This window comes from Rhyacophila brunnea, unplaced genomic scaffold, assembly GCF_057557595.1.
Source record: "Rhyacophila brunnea isolate RB1 unplaced genomic scaffold, BYU_Rbru_1.0 scaffold_15, whole genome shotgun sequence".
Classification (NCBI taxonomy): Eukaryota; Metazoa; Arthropoda; class Insecta; order Trichoptera; family Rhyacophilidae; genus Rhyacophila; species Rhyacophila brunnea.
In genome coordinates, this window is record NW_028232806.1 from 5,737,657 (window position 1) to 5,755,121 (window position 17,465).

Here is a 17,465-nt window from a genome sequence, read left to right on the forward strand (position 1 = left end):
TTGTAAAGAGTGCTGTTAGTTGGACGAGATAGTATGCGGAATATTTCATATGCACTATGCGTCGCGCATATTCATGAATATATTATTAATATGTATTGTGAATATTCCAATTTAACGGATTTTAGTGATAATGAATTTTCATTACATTACATTTTCATTACAGACACTTCACATGGACGTACTGAAATATGACTATATTCTAAAACATTAGGGCGAGAGGTTTAAAAGAATACTATTTTATGTAATAAAAATACTTTATGCAGTTATCAAATGTTAAAAAAAAATATAAAGGATAATAAGGCTTCAAAATTATATGATTATCTACAACGTTTAAGTAATGTCCAGGGTTATGCTCTGAAAATTGCATAAAATCTTCATTTTGACGTACGCTGACCATGTGGGCCGTTAATAAGATAATTAAAAATTTTCGACGGGAAATTTGGGAAAAATAGCCGCCATTTTGTTGAGGAGATAAATTTCAGGTGACTCCCCTTCCTAAACATTGACAATGTATGGGGACATAATATATGCCAAGTCTGGTGCCATCCTCAAAAAGTGGAGTCTTTCTCCCACTGAAAATTCTTCTGTGTCCCGTCAACTATTTGACCACCGTTTATCCATTCATCGTCCTGCATTTCCAGTCCATTGTCATTTCAGCAATTTAGCGACATCTATATCAACATGACAGGGGTCAATTGCTACGCGCGTGTGGTTATTAAGAAGTATTGAATGTGAAAATAAAACTACCCTTAGTACCACATACCTATATTCAAATCCAAAGTGCCTACACTGGAAAGTTATTTTATGTTTATATGATTATGTGTGGCCCAGAACCAGACAATTATTCAGTTCTGAGATAATTAGTGTTAAAGTTATAGATTAATTGAAGAAATACTCAATATCGTTTCAGCAAAATACCTGATAATCATAATGTATCAGACGAATCACCGAAGGCTTTCATTTACTGTTATCTGTTGGAAAATACTGATCTGTTTCTTCCAGCATTTCACGAATGTCAGACTTGTCTGCCATTTTTATGTGAAATAGGCAAATATGGCACTCGTAATGAATTATTTTATGCGGTTGCGAGAAATGACTGTAGATGGTAGTGTCATAATACGACATATTTCTGTGATAGTCATTTGAATCTGACAAAAAATGAATATTTAATAGCAATGAGATGTCTAACTCAGTTTTTTTCGTTTTTGTGGGTTGGTCAAGTCTGGTTCTGATCCACACATATTTTATGTGAAGGTTTTTGGGATTCATTGATAGTGGAGCGTCTTAGCATGTGTTTCTAATAATCTGAACGTCACTCAATTATTTTTTCTTCGTTTAATATGTATTTTAATACTATCGACCGAAGGTACTTGATGGAATTTGAATTTAAATTCTATTGGATTCAAGTTTTGGAGTTTAGAAATATATTGAGTACCTATTGGTGTTTCGCTAATGATTTTTAAATACTAATATCTTAATAGTTAACTCCATTAATTTCCAATACGTTACCATTGTTCCTAGAATTGACGATTTACACATCTTAAGTAGTTTTTTTATTGTTTATAAGTACTAATGATCCATTATTAGGATTTGACGATTTATTATAATAAGCTTAACGAGTGTATTATTAATAATAAGATAGGGGTTTTTACTAATTAGGTTTTTTACTAACACATAATTTGTTTATTGTATTTTTTTTATTGTTGACCCTTGACTTGATAGGTAGGTAATGGAGTTTTTACCCACTTTATTGTATTGCTTTATTATATAAGCTAGAGTTAAGAGTGTTCGTTGTCAGTGTGTGTTTGCCTTTAGTGAGTGTACACAGCGGCTGAAGATGCCGAAAGGCGAAACCCGGGTCGCAAAAAACGACTCAAATGGAATAGTACAAAACTTAAATCCATTAGAATTAATATGTATTTATTTTTACACACAAATAATACATTACAGTTTAGGTACTCCACGAGAACCGACGTTCTGCATTGAAATAAAATTTGAGGAAAGCGTTGTGGAGGTTTAAATTTGTATGCTTGGTATTGAACATGAAAGTACTATCTACATAAAGTTATTTTCTCTTAATAAAACGTCAATAATAATGGCGAATGGCTGAAACTGAAAAAGTTTCAATTTCCGCTTTGCGTTTCACCGAAACTTTACCCACTTTGCTCGCACATTTCAGTACTAACCCTCCGTCGCTTTTCACGCCGCCTGACAATAAGAAAATGTCGGCCACTTCCGTCCGCCGAATGTATTTCTGTATTTACAATTCACAATAATAATAAAATGCTTCTTACAAGTTGAGCGTGCTGCGTGCCCAACGTCTCAGGAGAATTTGCTTGCAAAAATAACTTCGCTTTGATTTCCATACCTACATGCATTCTCAGTCCATCGAGCGACATAATATGTGTACATAATCGGCGATTAAAATCCTGGGTATTTTTTCCAATTATGAGAGACTAAAAAAAGTGATTTATTTATTCGATTGATGTATTATGAATATAATTGCTCATACAATTTGTCAACTTCCTCACATTGAGTGGATTCTAGACCCGGATGGTTTGGCCGGCTTGGGCACTTGGGCATTCAGCGCCTTACGAAGAAAACGTGTCAGTAGAAAACCCGGGGCACTCTCGATTTGCTCCACCATTTTGAGGGTCATGGTAAATACAGTGAGTTTTTCAGGTTGTCACCATTTCCGGAAAGTCAAACTCGCTTTCAAGTCGTTTTCCCCGTTCACGAGACTTTTAGCATCCACATCCTGCACCATATTATTTAAAATGTATCTAGTCATATTATTGGTCTGAGATCTAGTCCCTGTCTTTCGCTCAGCGGCGATCTTCTTCGACGCAATTGGCGCAATCGACTATTCAGAAAGTATAAAAGAGAACCTCCAATCAGTTAAAACCCAGTTACAAAATTGAGAGATTTTTCACGAATTTATATTTTTATTAGATTATTAATATTGATTTAGATTTCATAGTATTTATATCCACTCAACTATCATTAAACAATAGAGTAGGCAGATCATGCGTTGCTTTCTCTTCTTGGTCTTTCCATTATGGCTGACGATCGTGACCACCCCGGCATGCACCTTCTTAGTGACCAAGACCCACCACCCCTCTAGGCAGAGTGAAGACTGCCCCAAGTAAGGTCCTTCACTTGTTAGTTTCGCCTTTCCTAGAGGTTTTCCAAAACTACTAGTCTTTCAGATTCCGGAAAAATATGTCCAAAAATCTGAAGAATGCATTTCATATCGTCTCTGTTCTGGCAGAACATACTAACTGGAGAATACTAGTTTTGAGTAATTTGACTTTGAAGTTGTTAAAATGTTTGAAATGGTCTATCATGTGAGTTTATTAAGTAATCGTAAAAAGGATGACTTTAAAATAAAAACTGTTTATTTATTAAGAAGGTTTCTAGACGATAAAGTTTGAAATAAGGAACATTTTGGTATCTAACTCAATATGTCATTTTTTCCAATTAGTGTCTTCTGCCAGAACAGTGACGATATATAAGAAAGACTAGTCAATGCGTTCTCCAAAGACGTAGAAATTTTCTCTTCTTCTCTCTTGTGAAGTGTCAGAACAGTGACGATATAATATAATATTGTCGAGAGCTGCTGGTCGAGTGCGCTTCTAAGAGACATAAAATTAAGGTAGAAATTGCGAATATTATAATATACCCAAATCTTTATAGTATATATGAAATTGTTAATTATTGTTTTATCATAAGGGGCCTCAGAATAATCGGTGTGTCAGGCCTCTACGTCACTAAACGCAATACTGCTTTCTATTTCCGAGAAGCCGAAAATTTCCGAACGCGAATGCAAGACTAAATGTAATGTAGCATAATGTAGGTAACTATATTTACAATTCTCGGTCATTGCGGCCAGAAGATTCGGCAGTAACAATTATCATCCAACTAATGTGTTCTTTATTTCCGTTTGCCCACAGCCCAGATCGAGATAATCCCGTGCAAGGTGTGCGGGGACAAGTCGTCGGGGGTCCACTACGGAGTCATCACCTGCGAGGGCTGCAAGGGCTTCTTCAGGCGGTCGCAGAGCTCCGGTCAGTACGGTTAATATCGCGGAGACGCCCGCAGCTTTTTTTATTATTTACTTTTTATAATTATTTTATTATCTACTAATTGAGGAGTTAGATTCCCAAATGTACTAAGTCTGAAATTGTGATTTTCAGATTATCTAATTTATGATACGATAATGTTTGGGAATTTACTCGAAGACATGGACTTATAAGTATAGCATAAAAACAATTTCAACACAACACAATAAATTTTGATTCTATAATTACACAAGGAAGCAATTACTGTTTAGGGTTATCAATGCCATTCTTTAATTATTTATGTCAATAAAGAAACAAGTTAACAACATCTTGGAAACGAAAAAGTATATATCGATACCACAGTTCAATAGGGGAACAACTCAAAATTTAAAGGTTTTTTGTTAAGAATGCCATTCGATGTAGAAAGGTCTTCTCTTTATAATTCAGCAAAAAAAAATAATCAAAAATTTCTTCAATGTGTCATAAAATCGAATAACTTTTTCTGAGATTAATCAGTAATTCCGTTATATAATCAAATTTATTGGTTAATTCTTTATAAAAATGTACAATTTCATTGTGAATTGATGAATTCCACTAAATTAAATATAAAAAAAACATACACTTTCATCGAAATCAAGGCTATTAAGAATTAAATTAAAACATACATGCCCTTAAAACATCAAGGGTTTATTTGAACTGAAAGGAAAATTTGTTCAGTGGTTTGTCTTTATGTTCAGCCTTGGTGCATTTTGAAATCCATCAACTGTTATCTTAGCGCGTTTTGAGGAAAACAAATTTACTTTAATATCAAATTAAATATTGATGCAAACTAAATACTGTGTCCGCTTATGAAGTGGTGGTTCTCAGATTGAAATCTCCGGTCTAGTAGATTCAATATGTATTCGGGCGCAAAGCATGGACTTTGGAAAGGTTGATGAAGTACTAACCTGTGTAACAATTAATGGGTGATCCACGGTCGATACAGAAAACTCAATTCAATATCGCATCATTACACCCGTTATGTATAGAGCTTGTGATTTCTCGCCTTCAAATTCGAGCCCTTTTTTTAGCTTTTCTTATCCAATTTTTTCCCTTTCAATTTTCAAAATTCAATTTCAAATTCTCTTTGATTTGTTGTTTACATCTTTTTTTCCTTGTGATAAACTATCGAATTCTCGAGATTCTCATTGACGATTTCTCGAGAAATGAGAATGCTTCATTCTCATTATTTCTCAAGAATCCCCGAGACTAGAAATCTCGATCACAGCCATTAGTTACGTATAATAAATAATATGTAGTTCCATTTTTGTCCAGCGTACGTATAACTTTGTGGGACTGTAACTAGGGTATCGAAATTTAGAAACAGTTTTATTTGCTGAATTAAGTCTACATCTTTAAGGATATTCCTAAACATTATGATAGGTACTTTAAATATGTACATCTCAAAATCACAATTTCCGACTTGGTATGATTTAAAGTGTCACTCTTCAATAAATTATTTATTCAATTTACTTGTGCGTTATTAATTTTACTATAGTGATTGTTGATCGCCTCTCTTTTAGCCGACCCCTAGAATAAGGGCTAGGAACTTCTTTTCTTACTATATAATTGAATATTATTTCTCGTTGGAGATTAATTTAAAAAAAAATCTTCACACTGCTTAGAACGCATTCGGGAAGAATAGCGACCGTGAATAAACGGGTGGAGTTCGTATTTTATGAGATGTAAATAAATTTAATTATGTTTTACTGGATAAATAAACACTGATACCACTATAACGATGTTTTCTATTGAGAATTGTAAGACATTATTTTGATTAAAAAAAAAGATGTATCAATACAAATGAGTATCCTGAAATATTAGACTAAGGAGGGTATATTTTTATGCTCATTACACCAACAAGGAATGGGGAGAGGTTATGATTTTTTTTTTATTCTTTTTTTCTTCACAAATAAAATTTTTTTTTATTATTTGCAAGGTGATTTTAATGGTATTGGGTTAATCGCGTCTAAAGAATTCAGTGGGCGATGGTTTTACGATAATTATAGTATTTTTTAGTGATTAAGGATCATTAAATACGAGTGGTGTGCGGTGACTTTTGAAGCAAGGCATGCTGTGAAGGGAGAAGCACAAACAGCATAATACTTATCTAGTTTTTAAAATTCAATTTTCACTAAGATTTTATCTCATTAAAATATTATACTAAGTAGGTACCTACTAACAAAACCAAATTATTGGAAAATCTATCTTTTACATTTCTTACACTTTTTCACAACTAATGGTCGACATTACAAATTATTGAACTAATACGTTCGCAATTTAACTTAAAAATCGCACGATATAAAAAATAGTGTAAGCAGTAGAAACGGTGAGTTGTCTACCGACTGATATCAGCTAAATACTCGTAGATCCTAAGATTGTTTTTCTATAACATTAATAATTTATAAAACTCATTCTCACGCATGTGGAATATTTCGATATCCGAAGCAATTTGATTCAATACAGGTATTGATATTCCGATCCCCGACCTATACCAACAGTTATTGGTCTTGTTTATCTGGGTTCAGTCATAATACCACTAATAATAATACCACTATTGGAAGTTAGTGTACTAAACAGTCATTTGTCAATAACCAGACGTTTGCGAGTCGTGGGGATCTTATATACTATTAATGGTGTGAAATATATTATTTATTATGTTTTTTTAGAATTATTAATAAACATGTCCTTGCTTTTTCGTACAAGGTGGCTGTTAGTAATTTTGAACAATCACAAATACCCAGCCTTTGAGAAATACACATTTGTATATATTGTGTCCTGACGGGGAATCAAACCCAGAACTCTCGGGTGGAAGGCTAGCGCATTACGCACTGCACCACGAGAGCCTCCATTTTTTTTATTTTGTGGTTTTTAATATGTTGGACTGTTGGAATAGTCCGAATGCGATGCTTCTGATGAAATGAGTTTGAGCTGATGACGCAAATCTACTTTGGTCTGTCCCCAGTTGTGAACTACCAGTGCCCGAGGAACAAGCAGTGCGTCGTCGACAGAGTCAACCGGAATAGGTGTCAGTACTGCCGGCTGCAGAAATGTCTCAAGTTGGGAATGAGCAGAGATGGTGAGTTATATAAGTTTCCTCTTATTATTTGTAATTATTGTCTGACTGTTGACACTTGGCCACCAACATCGTGGAATAATCCTGTTCCTGATCCGGTTTTGTAGCCACCACCACCTAATACAATATTACGTAACAGTAGCGAAGGTTAGACGTGGACTGTTAAGATCCGACATAAATAATGCACACTAAACTTTTTCAGTCATAAGTATTAATTGTTTTTAAAGTTAAGTTAAGTTAAGTTTAATTGTTTTTAAAATTTAATTAAACCCTGCGTAAGCCAAGCCATAATATAATATAAATCCTGGTCAACAAATATTTGGGCTTCCGTCCATGAGTTCCACCTTCACTGACTACACTCCCTCTGTTTGCCGCAAGCTCCCTCCATCGCTTTAACTTCTGGGTGATGCTGTCTTTTTCTACACTGCCCAATAACTACAATTTAGGTCTTTTGATCCTTTCCCCCTTTTCGAATCTATTGAAAAGCTTCTTTGATGGTTGCATGTCTTCCACCATTGATACATAGTCTGCTACTTCTTTACTTCTTATTACTATACTTACTATATTCTTTTACTTAATTTTGAAGCCTTATTATCCTTTATGTTTATTTTAAACATTTTATACATTCGATATTCAAACACGCGCGTTAACATGATCTTACTCCCTACTTCATTTATCGTTTGTCAATTTATGGCTTCGGCTGTATGTTGTAGCTTAGCCACTGGGAAATGCCAATAGAAATGGCGTATTTCAAAAAAAATACTACCTTATTCTTAGGTCAATAATAATTATAAAACAATCATCATCGTAGGATTTTTATCACATTTGAATGGTCAAAGACATAGCTTATAATCAATATCTTTAGAATTAATGTGTTAATCGTGCCCATTTTTTTGAATAATAAAATGCCTAATTCTTGTCAAATTTGGGATCACAAAGATGATAAAATATTTTTTTTTTGTCGTAAATATGTCACTATAATATAATGTTAACATTAATTTTACTAATGGTTTTGTAAATGCGTGTAAAAATTAATAAATCTCAAAAATGTTAACACCACTGCACATGGACGTACTGAAATATGACTATATTCTAAAACATTAGATCGAGAGAGAGGTTTAAAATAATAAATAAATAGATTATATACAACGTTTAAGGAATGTCCAGGGCTATGCTCTGAAAATACCATAAAAGCTCTATTTTGAGTATTTTGACCTACGCTGAGCATGTGGGCCCTTAATCCTTACTTGAAATTCCACTTTGACTACAGACATCTGTTTTATTAGTTTCATTGGGGATCTTCCGTTCATATAATGATTCATGTGGTTTCAGCCTGTTTATTTAGTAATTGCGTTCTAACATGCTAGCATTTTTTAGAAGCGCCACAAACGCCGACATACACGTTAGCTACGAAAAATGGCGCCACTAGTGTCACATATAAATGCATTTACATAAGAAGCCGGTGTGGCGGGTGCTAGTGGCGATTTGAAATCAACGAATAATAATTAGTGGTTATAATACGTTGATTTAGTTCCACTAGGTGGCACATTTTAATTATAGAATATTAATCAAAGGGTTAGAATTTTCTACTGTTGTTACTACATAACGTAATGTCAGTTTATCACGTTTTCACTTTCAAACTAAACAACTTTCATTTTCCTTCATACTTAATACTCTTTCTGCTGACATAATCGAATGCATTCCATCATAGCGAATGTGATTTGCGATGCACTTAATCAGTCAGATGGCTGCCTTGCCTGTTATCAGTAGTTGTATCACTCGGCTCTTATCAGCCCGTCACAACAACATTGCTGCGAAATCTCGTCTCCTCTTATCAATAATCTTGCGCCAGCATCTGTCGTAATTGAGTTATTTAATCGTCAGCATTATCGACCGGGGTCAATGCCCCGCTGCATGAGGGAATCCCACACACATTTGATTTTTTTGATAACTTGAAAGATAGTTAATATACCTACTGTTTGGTTAAGCGAGGGTTACGAGTTTTAAGTAAAGTCTGTAACAGTGGCGAAGGGTGGATGTAGGCTGTTAACTTTGTCAGTCAAACGTATTTGTTTGAACCGAGTCTACAATTTACTGATGGACGTGTAGTATGTATTCTTAATTCAACGAAAACAAATAAGTATGAATGAAAAAGTGTGCACAATTTTGTCGTATCGCCCAAAGTATACCAAAACTATTATGGTTTGGTTTAGGCAGGGTTTAATTGATTTTTTAAAACTAACCAACACCATCTGTAAATTGTAGTCTTACTTCAATAAAAATAAATACGTATGGCTAACAAAGTTTAATGTGCACTATTTATGGCGGATCTTAACAGCCTACCTCCACCCTTCGCTACTGGTCTATAATGAGTTACGTTCCTCAATTATTTTATTAATTTTTTCAATAGCCAAAATTAGATATATTGTGTAGTGTTTCTATATAATATTGTTGTTTAGTGTTTCTTGATGTTTTCGGAGGTCAATATAAATTGTAATTCTGTTGTCTGCACAGAGCTTCGAGAGCCCATCGCACTTTTTCTAGTATAAGACAGTCGTTAATGATATTCCTCGCTGTTTGAGAGGTGTTGCCATTACATGGACAATGGTCATCGTCCCTTAGTTTGAATCTTTTTAGATAGGCTTCCAGTGCTCCATTACCTATTAATATATGAGTTAGTGTAATGTTTTTTGATTGCCAAAGATATGCCATATAATATATAAAGTAAAAATAAGTTAATTGGCCGAAAAAATGCTAGATTTTCTCAACATCTGGAAACAAGCATTTCCAAAAAAATAATTATGAATATTGTTTTCGTGAGATCAGCGATTTAAAAAAAAAATATTGATTTAAACAAATCTGGTGTAATATTCTAGCTTTTATATGACGCTAGATTTAACGCCATGCGCCAGATGCGTATTTTGTAGGTAAATGGTAGATCTGGCAAAAAAATGCTAAGTTGGCAACGCTGCTGTCTCACATAAATGGAGATCAAATCCGTCTCCCTTGTGTGAGTGCGGATACCCTCAAATTAATGAGCATACCGTTGACCTAGACACCTGCCCATGAATAGTACCTACTCAATAAACTCCATCAAAGTCCCCAGTCTTGGATAACTGCACCCGAAACACTTCCATGCTTATACGCCTCATGTCACCTGTTTGTGATTCGTGATACGCGTGATATCGCCCTGGGGACTTGATTTACCTACTCTCCAACAAGATGATTAAGGCCATCCTCCCACGGCGCAACTGAAATCTGATGGAACTGGTTTATGAAGGAACTCATAAACTGACCAATGTGATGCTTCGCACACGGCGCTACTGAAACCCAGTTGAAATAATAATCACATAACCTCAAACTTAACTATCAACCGTGTTGTACAAAAACTGACAACACGCGCGCTGCAGCGTTTACATAAAGTTATTTTGATTTTCCAATTAACATTTAACCAATTTTGGTAAGAAAATATGATTTTTCACCGAAATCTAGTGATGTTGGTACCACTGTTTTACGGTGACTGGAAACTTCAGAGACCGCGCGACTAGCATGTCGCATCTCTTCGCGACCGTTTTGAAGCTGAGAGATTCCAGTCTCGCCGTCAGCGAGCCGCCATTGAAATACATTAGCTAGAATTCTGCTAGATACTGGCTGGAATTTTAGTTTCAGTTCCGACGGACATAAGTTGCGCCGTGGGAGGATGGCCTTAGACAAAATCCGGAAGGCGCTGTTGTCGACTAAATGGGAGGAATTTGTTAGTTCACAGTTTTAACACGTAGCCAAGACGATGTTGCTCGAGTATACTATCGACCGTGTTTTCGAATTTCTGACAGTGTCTCTCTAGCGAGAACTATTTTTGACAATGTGATTTTATGTTGATGTCTGTGGTCATTGTTTCCGTGTCTATTTATATAAGTACTATCAGTTGCATCCTGCCGTCATTCAAGTGAATGCATTTGAATAGAGAAATAAATTATTTTAAGTGCAATTTTAACAGCATATGCAATACACTTGCATAATAATTGCATTGCACTTCTCGTGAATACAGAATAAATTACTCATACTTTATTTTGTTGAGGTAGGCTGGAGACATAACATTTATACAGTGCATGGTTTTTTTTTATTATTGGTTGGATTGCATGAAAAATAGCATCGATTTTCATTTTATTACTCTAATCAAATTCCAATCGTGTGATAAGCTTTTCTAAATATTGTCGTAGGTCTGAAAACCCGATAGATAAATAAAACGTAATATTTTCATACATTTCTTCAATCATTCTATTGGCAATATTTAGGCGAGACCCATTCATCTTTTATTATGTGCTTTCGTCATATGCGTGAATTACTATGGATAGTGTGAAAGTGAAAAATTTAATCACAATGTAGGGAAAAAAATACAAAATAATAATAATGCTTTTAAAATTGCACTTGCAAATTCAGGGGCGGATCAAGTCAAGTGGAGGCTCTGGGCGGTAAAAATTTCGGGGCTCCCAAATTCAAGTTAGAAAAAAAAAAGTTTTATACATAGAAACTCGAAAACTTTCGTCTTTCGCTTTACTTCTTGCAAATTTGTCAATTATTTGGGCAGTGTCAATTCGGTTTAAAATTTCTTGCTCTATGTACAAAATGGCGATACTATTTAATCTTTCTTCTCACATAGTACTTCTCAAGTATTTTTTTACACGATTTAAAACAGAAAACGATCTTTCACCGGACGCATTAGATAAGGGGATTCTTAAAAAAAATCAATAATATTTCTACATTTGGGAATGTGCAAGACATTTCTTTGGCGGCTCGATAAATGTCTGGTTTGGTTTTAATAGTGTGCTTGTTTTCTTTAAGAAATATTAAAAAATGATCAAATTCATCTTCAAAAGTACAAACATCAATGTCCTCTTTGTAAATATCCATCAACTTTTTTATCGCGTTCTTTTTTTCAAATTTTCCAATTTAAAAAATATTCTAAAAGGATCTATAACTATTTTATATGTGTGTGTTCTTTGCGACAGTTCTGCCTTGGTCTTATCGCATATGACATAAAATGAATTTACTTTGAAATCTTCTCTAGTTGTAAATTCATGTCCGACTTCTTTGTTTTCATCAAAAACATTTTTTTTGTTTGCGAGTTTGTCCATATTCATCATTAAAGGATAATCCTCATAAATCAGTTGCCTCTTTTTCAACTTTTTCACATTCTTCTCGGAAATTATTGATGTAATTTTCTAATGACTTCAGTAGGATAGATCCTTTCAATAGTTCGCATTCCACTGTTTGCAGTGATTTACTGGTAGCATTTAGTCTTTGTAAAATAGCATTCCAAATCACTGTCATTAGGGCATTAGACCATAATAAAGTAGGTAAACGATGAACTGCACCCAATCACAGAAATTATCAAAAAATTATCAGAAATTATCAAAATCCGTCTCTAAGACAATTCTTTAAAAGCATTCCAAGATTTCGGGGCCCCACGCGGCCGCTTTCCGCTTACCGCTAGACCCGCCCCTGCTTGCAATCGACAAAGGTTCTGCTGCTTTTTGCAACAGCCTACTTTAGTGAATAATAATACCCATATGAACTTGAAACAAATTTTAGACATTGGTTTGATGCTGAATGCCGCATTCTAGTCACTCTGGTAAAAAAAAAAAATCCAGATATTTTGAATAAGATGTTTCAATTATTTAGTTTCAATTTTGTATCTGCGTTATTCTTATCAGTTATTACATTATGAGTGGTTTTGGAAGTGTTATACCCCTAGAGAAGTTTATTCGCCATTTTAAGTGAAACTAGCTTGTTTTATACATACTTTGGTTGGAATACCTCAGAAACGTACCTATTTGAAAAAATATTGACTCGACCCCCATCCGTTAGATTTTGGCCAGAATGATTTACAATTTGAGCCATCTGTGCCATACACAATCGCGACGAAATTAGCTGACAATTAAGCGGTTAAAATGTTTCTGAAATGAAATTTCGTTAAAATTGGCGACCTTTGCGATTCTTTATTTTCATCGCCGCTTTTTCGAGACCGCCTCAAATTCTTCTGGCAAGGTATCTTAAGTAGGTGACATAATCCTCTTCCTGTATAATGAAAGGAGGTGTTTTTTTTTATTCTGACTTGATGGATAATCAAAGTCTTTACGCATCAACCTTCTTCGTGTCCATATTATCATACTCGAAACAATACAATATTTCAATGAAATAGTCTGACTATACATTATTATATTCTTGTGGTTCCCAACTAGGATTTCATAATCCCGTATCCTAGATTCCAAAAGCTTGAAAGTAATATACAGTTTTCAAACTACTTTTGTAATTAATTTTTTACATACTTATCTTCTGGTGATAAAAATCATGCAGTACCGTAGCCGATGGCACAACTTAATCCGTACTTCCTTCTGTTCTTCCCGGTTCATGGTTATTCGATTCAACTGCATGACTATATTTGTTTAACGGTTATAATATGTACACTCGCCATGTCCAACCTCTATCATCGAGTACTAACTCTTGTCTGCCTTCATCAATGACATTAATATGGACGAATCATCTGGAAAAGAAAATGACACTCACTTTATTGTCGGGTCTGCCGAATGGCATAATCTGTTCTAACGCCATTACAATAAAGGTGGTATTGCTATAAATTCCTGATGCTTTTTGTTGGTCTGCCGAATGGTTCGATTCGAACGGGTTCGCTCAAATGAACATTGACATTAGAAACACTGCTCTAACGCCATTACAAACATTACATTACATATTGCTATAAATTCCCGATGCGTGATATCGCATAATGGAAATTGCGTGACGTCTACCTATACATGCGAATGCGCGAATTTACTTGCTAGCTACTGTAATGAGTGCGTCGTCCATTAATAATGTCATTGGCCTTCATATCCATTGGCTTATTATGCGATCTTTCAGCGTTGTGAGTTATGACCAACATGCACCATTCTATGTCACGTTTCACTACTCGCAGTTTTTGGATTTCTCTTACCTTAAGGCCCCATGTTTCACTATCATACGTAGCAGACTTCGGTTGAACACTACAACACTATAGTCACAGTCGTGGGTCAGTTTTAATTATTATATTACTCAGGCGCTAAATGCACTCTGTGCCAATTTGGTTTTTCGATTACTTTCGTCATATATAGACATTTCTTGTCCAAGGTGTACAAAGTTATTATGAGAATTGTTTTTTGGTCATGTAAATAGTTTGTGTCTTCTACGCATTTATTTGTGATCATAATTTGCGGCATTCATTTAATAGTAAGCTCCTGCATCATTTCCTGAAGATATTTAGAAAATATAAAAGTGTCATCTGCAATGTGCATATGACAGACATTCTTCATTCATGGGGATTCATTGAAGAATGGAGGTTACCGCGTATCGAATATAAAATAATCGAGTGAAGATATGTCAATAATGCAAATTAAAAAAATATTTTTCTTAAGAAGGTAGGCTTTAAATAATTGCCTAGTGTAGAGTAACTGGTACGCAGAGCGATTGATTTCACGGCCACGTTGTATACCCGGAATTTTTGGCTTTTTAGACAATAGCTTGGACCTGAATAGAATCTTCAGTGTGAAGAACGCTGCATTTTCACCCTTCAGTCTGCTGGTACTTAAAAACAGTGGTGCTCTTGAGTTACCCGCCAAAATTTTTACTAGATGTCAATTTTTCCTCGAGACTCTTAAGTGGGTAGGTACTTGGTCTTCTCAATGTTAACCTTTAAATTTATTCGTTTCGCCACATTCTCCAGAGTGGTGAAAATAAAGCGTTCCTATACGTACTTCTTTAAATTTATATCGTAGTTGAAAATAGATTATTTTATGAATAAAATTTAGTATTTTGTAATCAATCATTCATAAAATTTAGGTATGATAAGATAACCCTGTCGAAGTTTATCGCGTTTTTTTTTTTAACAAAAAATGGACACAGGTAATGCGAGGTTATCATCGTCATGCCATAGGTTGCCGTGATGATATTCAGTATTCACCTATTTATTATACGAATGTATCAGTCTCCATACTTCCCAGTAATGTTCTTTCGATAGCTAGAGAAGTACATAATTATGTTAGCAGGGTGGCACTTAATGCTATGATGGCAGGGGTCATGACGTTGGTTAATCTGCTTAGTATCTCTAATGTCACTTCATCAGTCAGTCAGGATCAATCCACTGCTGTATTGGGGTCTATCCAAGCAGGTCTAGGACGATTCGGCGCCACACAATCGAATGAAATTCGAAAAATAATAGACGTTCGTGAATTTTATAATATATTTTTAATATCATTATTTATATTAAAATTATTATTATTTAATACTTAGTGAGAATTTAAATATGCACACGTCAATGACATTAATATGGACGACGCGTCTGGAAAGAAAAATGACACTCACTTTATTGTCGGGTCTGCCGAATGGCATAATCTGTTCTAACACCATTACAATAAAGGTGATATTGCTATAAATTCCCGATGCTTTGTGTCGGGTCTGCCGAATGGTTCGGTTCGAACGGGTTCGCTCAAATGATGATTGTCACTATTAAACACTGTTCTAACGCCATTACAATAAAGGTGATATTGCTATAATTTCCGATGCGTGATGTCGCATAATGGAAATTGCGAGACGTCTACCTATACATGTGCGAATGTCGCTATGCGTGAATTTATTTGCTAACTACTGTATTGAGTGAGTTGTCCATTAACGCATTCGCTGCTAACTATATAATGAGATTTTAATTGCCCCCTTTAAAATGCACGTTAATTACATCGATCGGCCGCCTGGCAATTACGCGCATGCGCGTCTTCAGCGTCCAAAGTATTAATAATGTCATTGGCACACGTAAATAATAACTTTGTATTAATAGAAAAATGAATTAAAACTACTAAGTAGTAGATAGAAACTGATTAAAATTCTTGGTCTAATTTCTGTATAAAATCGTAACGAACGTCTATTTATTTCACTCGACAGTGCGGCGCCCAATTGTCCTGGCGCGCAATTGTTCCATTCCCTCTAAGCTGACAACATTAATCTCGGTCCTTGTGCATTACGTTACCACCTACGACCGCAGGTCTTCCCGAATCAGGCATCTTGGTCTACCTTTTGGATGTAGATTGTAGGACCTCTTGGGATATCGCCGTTTGTCCAGCGATGGTCTCTTTTTCGAGTTATGTATCTTACCCATTCTCATTCAAGTATTTCGTTTTTTGTCCACACGCCCATTATAATATGCTCACTGCCAGCCAAAGTTTCAAAAATACTAAGCTTGTTTTAAAAACTTGGTATTTAAAATGCGACGTTTGTTTTTGTACAAGCAGAACGTATTACTATTTAAAAACAAATGAAATGACAAATACCTTTTTTCACTTAATGCTATGTTTGTTCATATTAAAGTAGACGGTTTGGCCACTTTAATGACATACGTCTGGAAAAACCCTTTACATGCAGAACGCCGCATGACTTCAAATTACATGAATCAAATTTCTGTGTATCACCAATATGATAAAAACCCTGATATATCGTTTCTCGTTTTCTGTACCTTTTAAGTAGCCTAAGTAGGGAATTTGCTTCCCTGCTTCAGTAATCACTGCTTACTGAAGCATAATTTTGTGATCCCCGTTCTTACACGACCGACACCTTTGTTTAATGGCATGCATCTAAGGCCGCTCGACTTATTTGTCGGTCGTTAGTGACTTAAATGGACATCATCGAAATGTTACTCACCTTCTAAAAGTAGATTGTATACAGTATAATGCGTCGATCGAGGGATGGATTTTAATCGATCGCACCATATCCATAATAATTAAGCCGTGAAAATGTAAAAATACAATGTAATAACAAAAAAATTCCTTGAGATTCTGAAGGGTAAATCATTAACTGTTCATATGTCTATTTCCTTAAACGGCTTACGTAGAAATCGTTTTCAGACCATAAGGGAGCCCACGTGAACCCCGTTCGTATCATGTAATTGGTATTGTACCGTTCACAACTTGCCGCAGTAGTGAGAGAAAGGGAATATGTGAACCCGCGCGCTTTAAACTGAGGCGTAGTTTTCTCTTACCGTCGCGTAGTAGGTTCTTTCCATAGAAGAAGAATAGTATGAAGACGATAACTTAACATTTTTACGATGAAATGGAAATTGAGTAATTCTCTGTGGTGGTGAAAGATAGTTAGGTATTTTGAGGGTCACTATAGTCAGGCCGTGATAAAAAACTGAAAACTTCGATAGTAGTGCTAGTTATTGCCCATACTTCAAATGCAATATGGTAAACTGTTTGTAAATAATGATGATAGTT

At 35.1% G+C, this 17,465-nt stretch overlaps 1 protein-coding gene across 1 annotated transcript in view; it reads left to right on the forward strand.

Annotated features, from left to right (window-relative positions):
• The window catches only part of Hr3 (nuclear hormone receptor 3 ROR-beta), a 68,554-nt gene that overhangs the window by 18,500 nt on the left and 32,589 nt on the right, over window positions 1-17,465 (forward strand). The window contains exons 2-3 of the mRNA XM_085943259.1: window positions 3,954-4,067; window positions 7,066-7,179. Coding sequence (XP_085799385.1) covers window positions 3,954-4,067; window positions 7,066-7,179 — 228 coding nt within the window. The remainder of the gene's footprint in view (window positions 1-3,953; window positions 4,068-7,065; window positions 7,180-17,465) is intronic.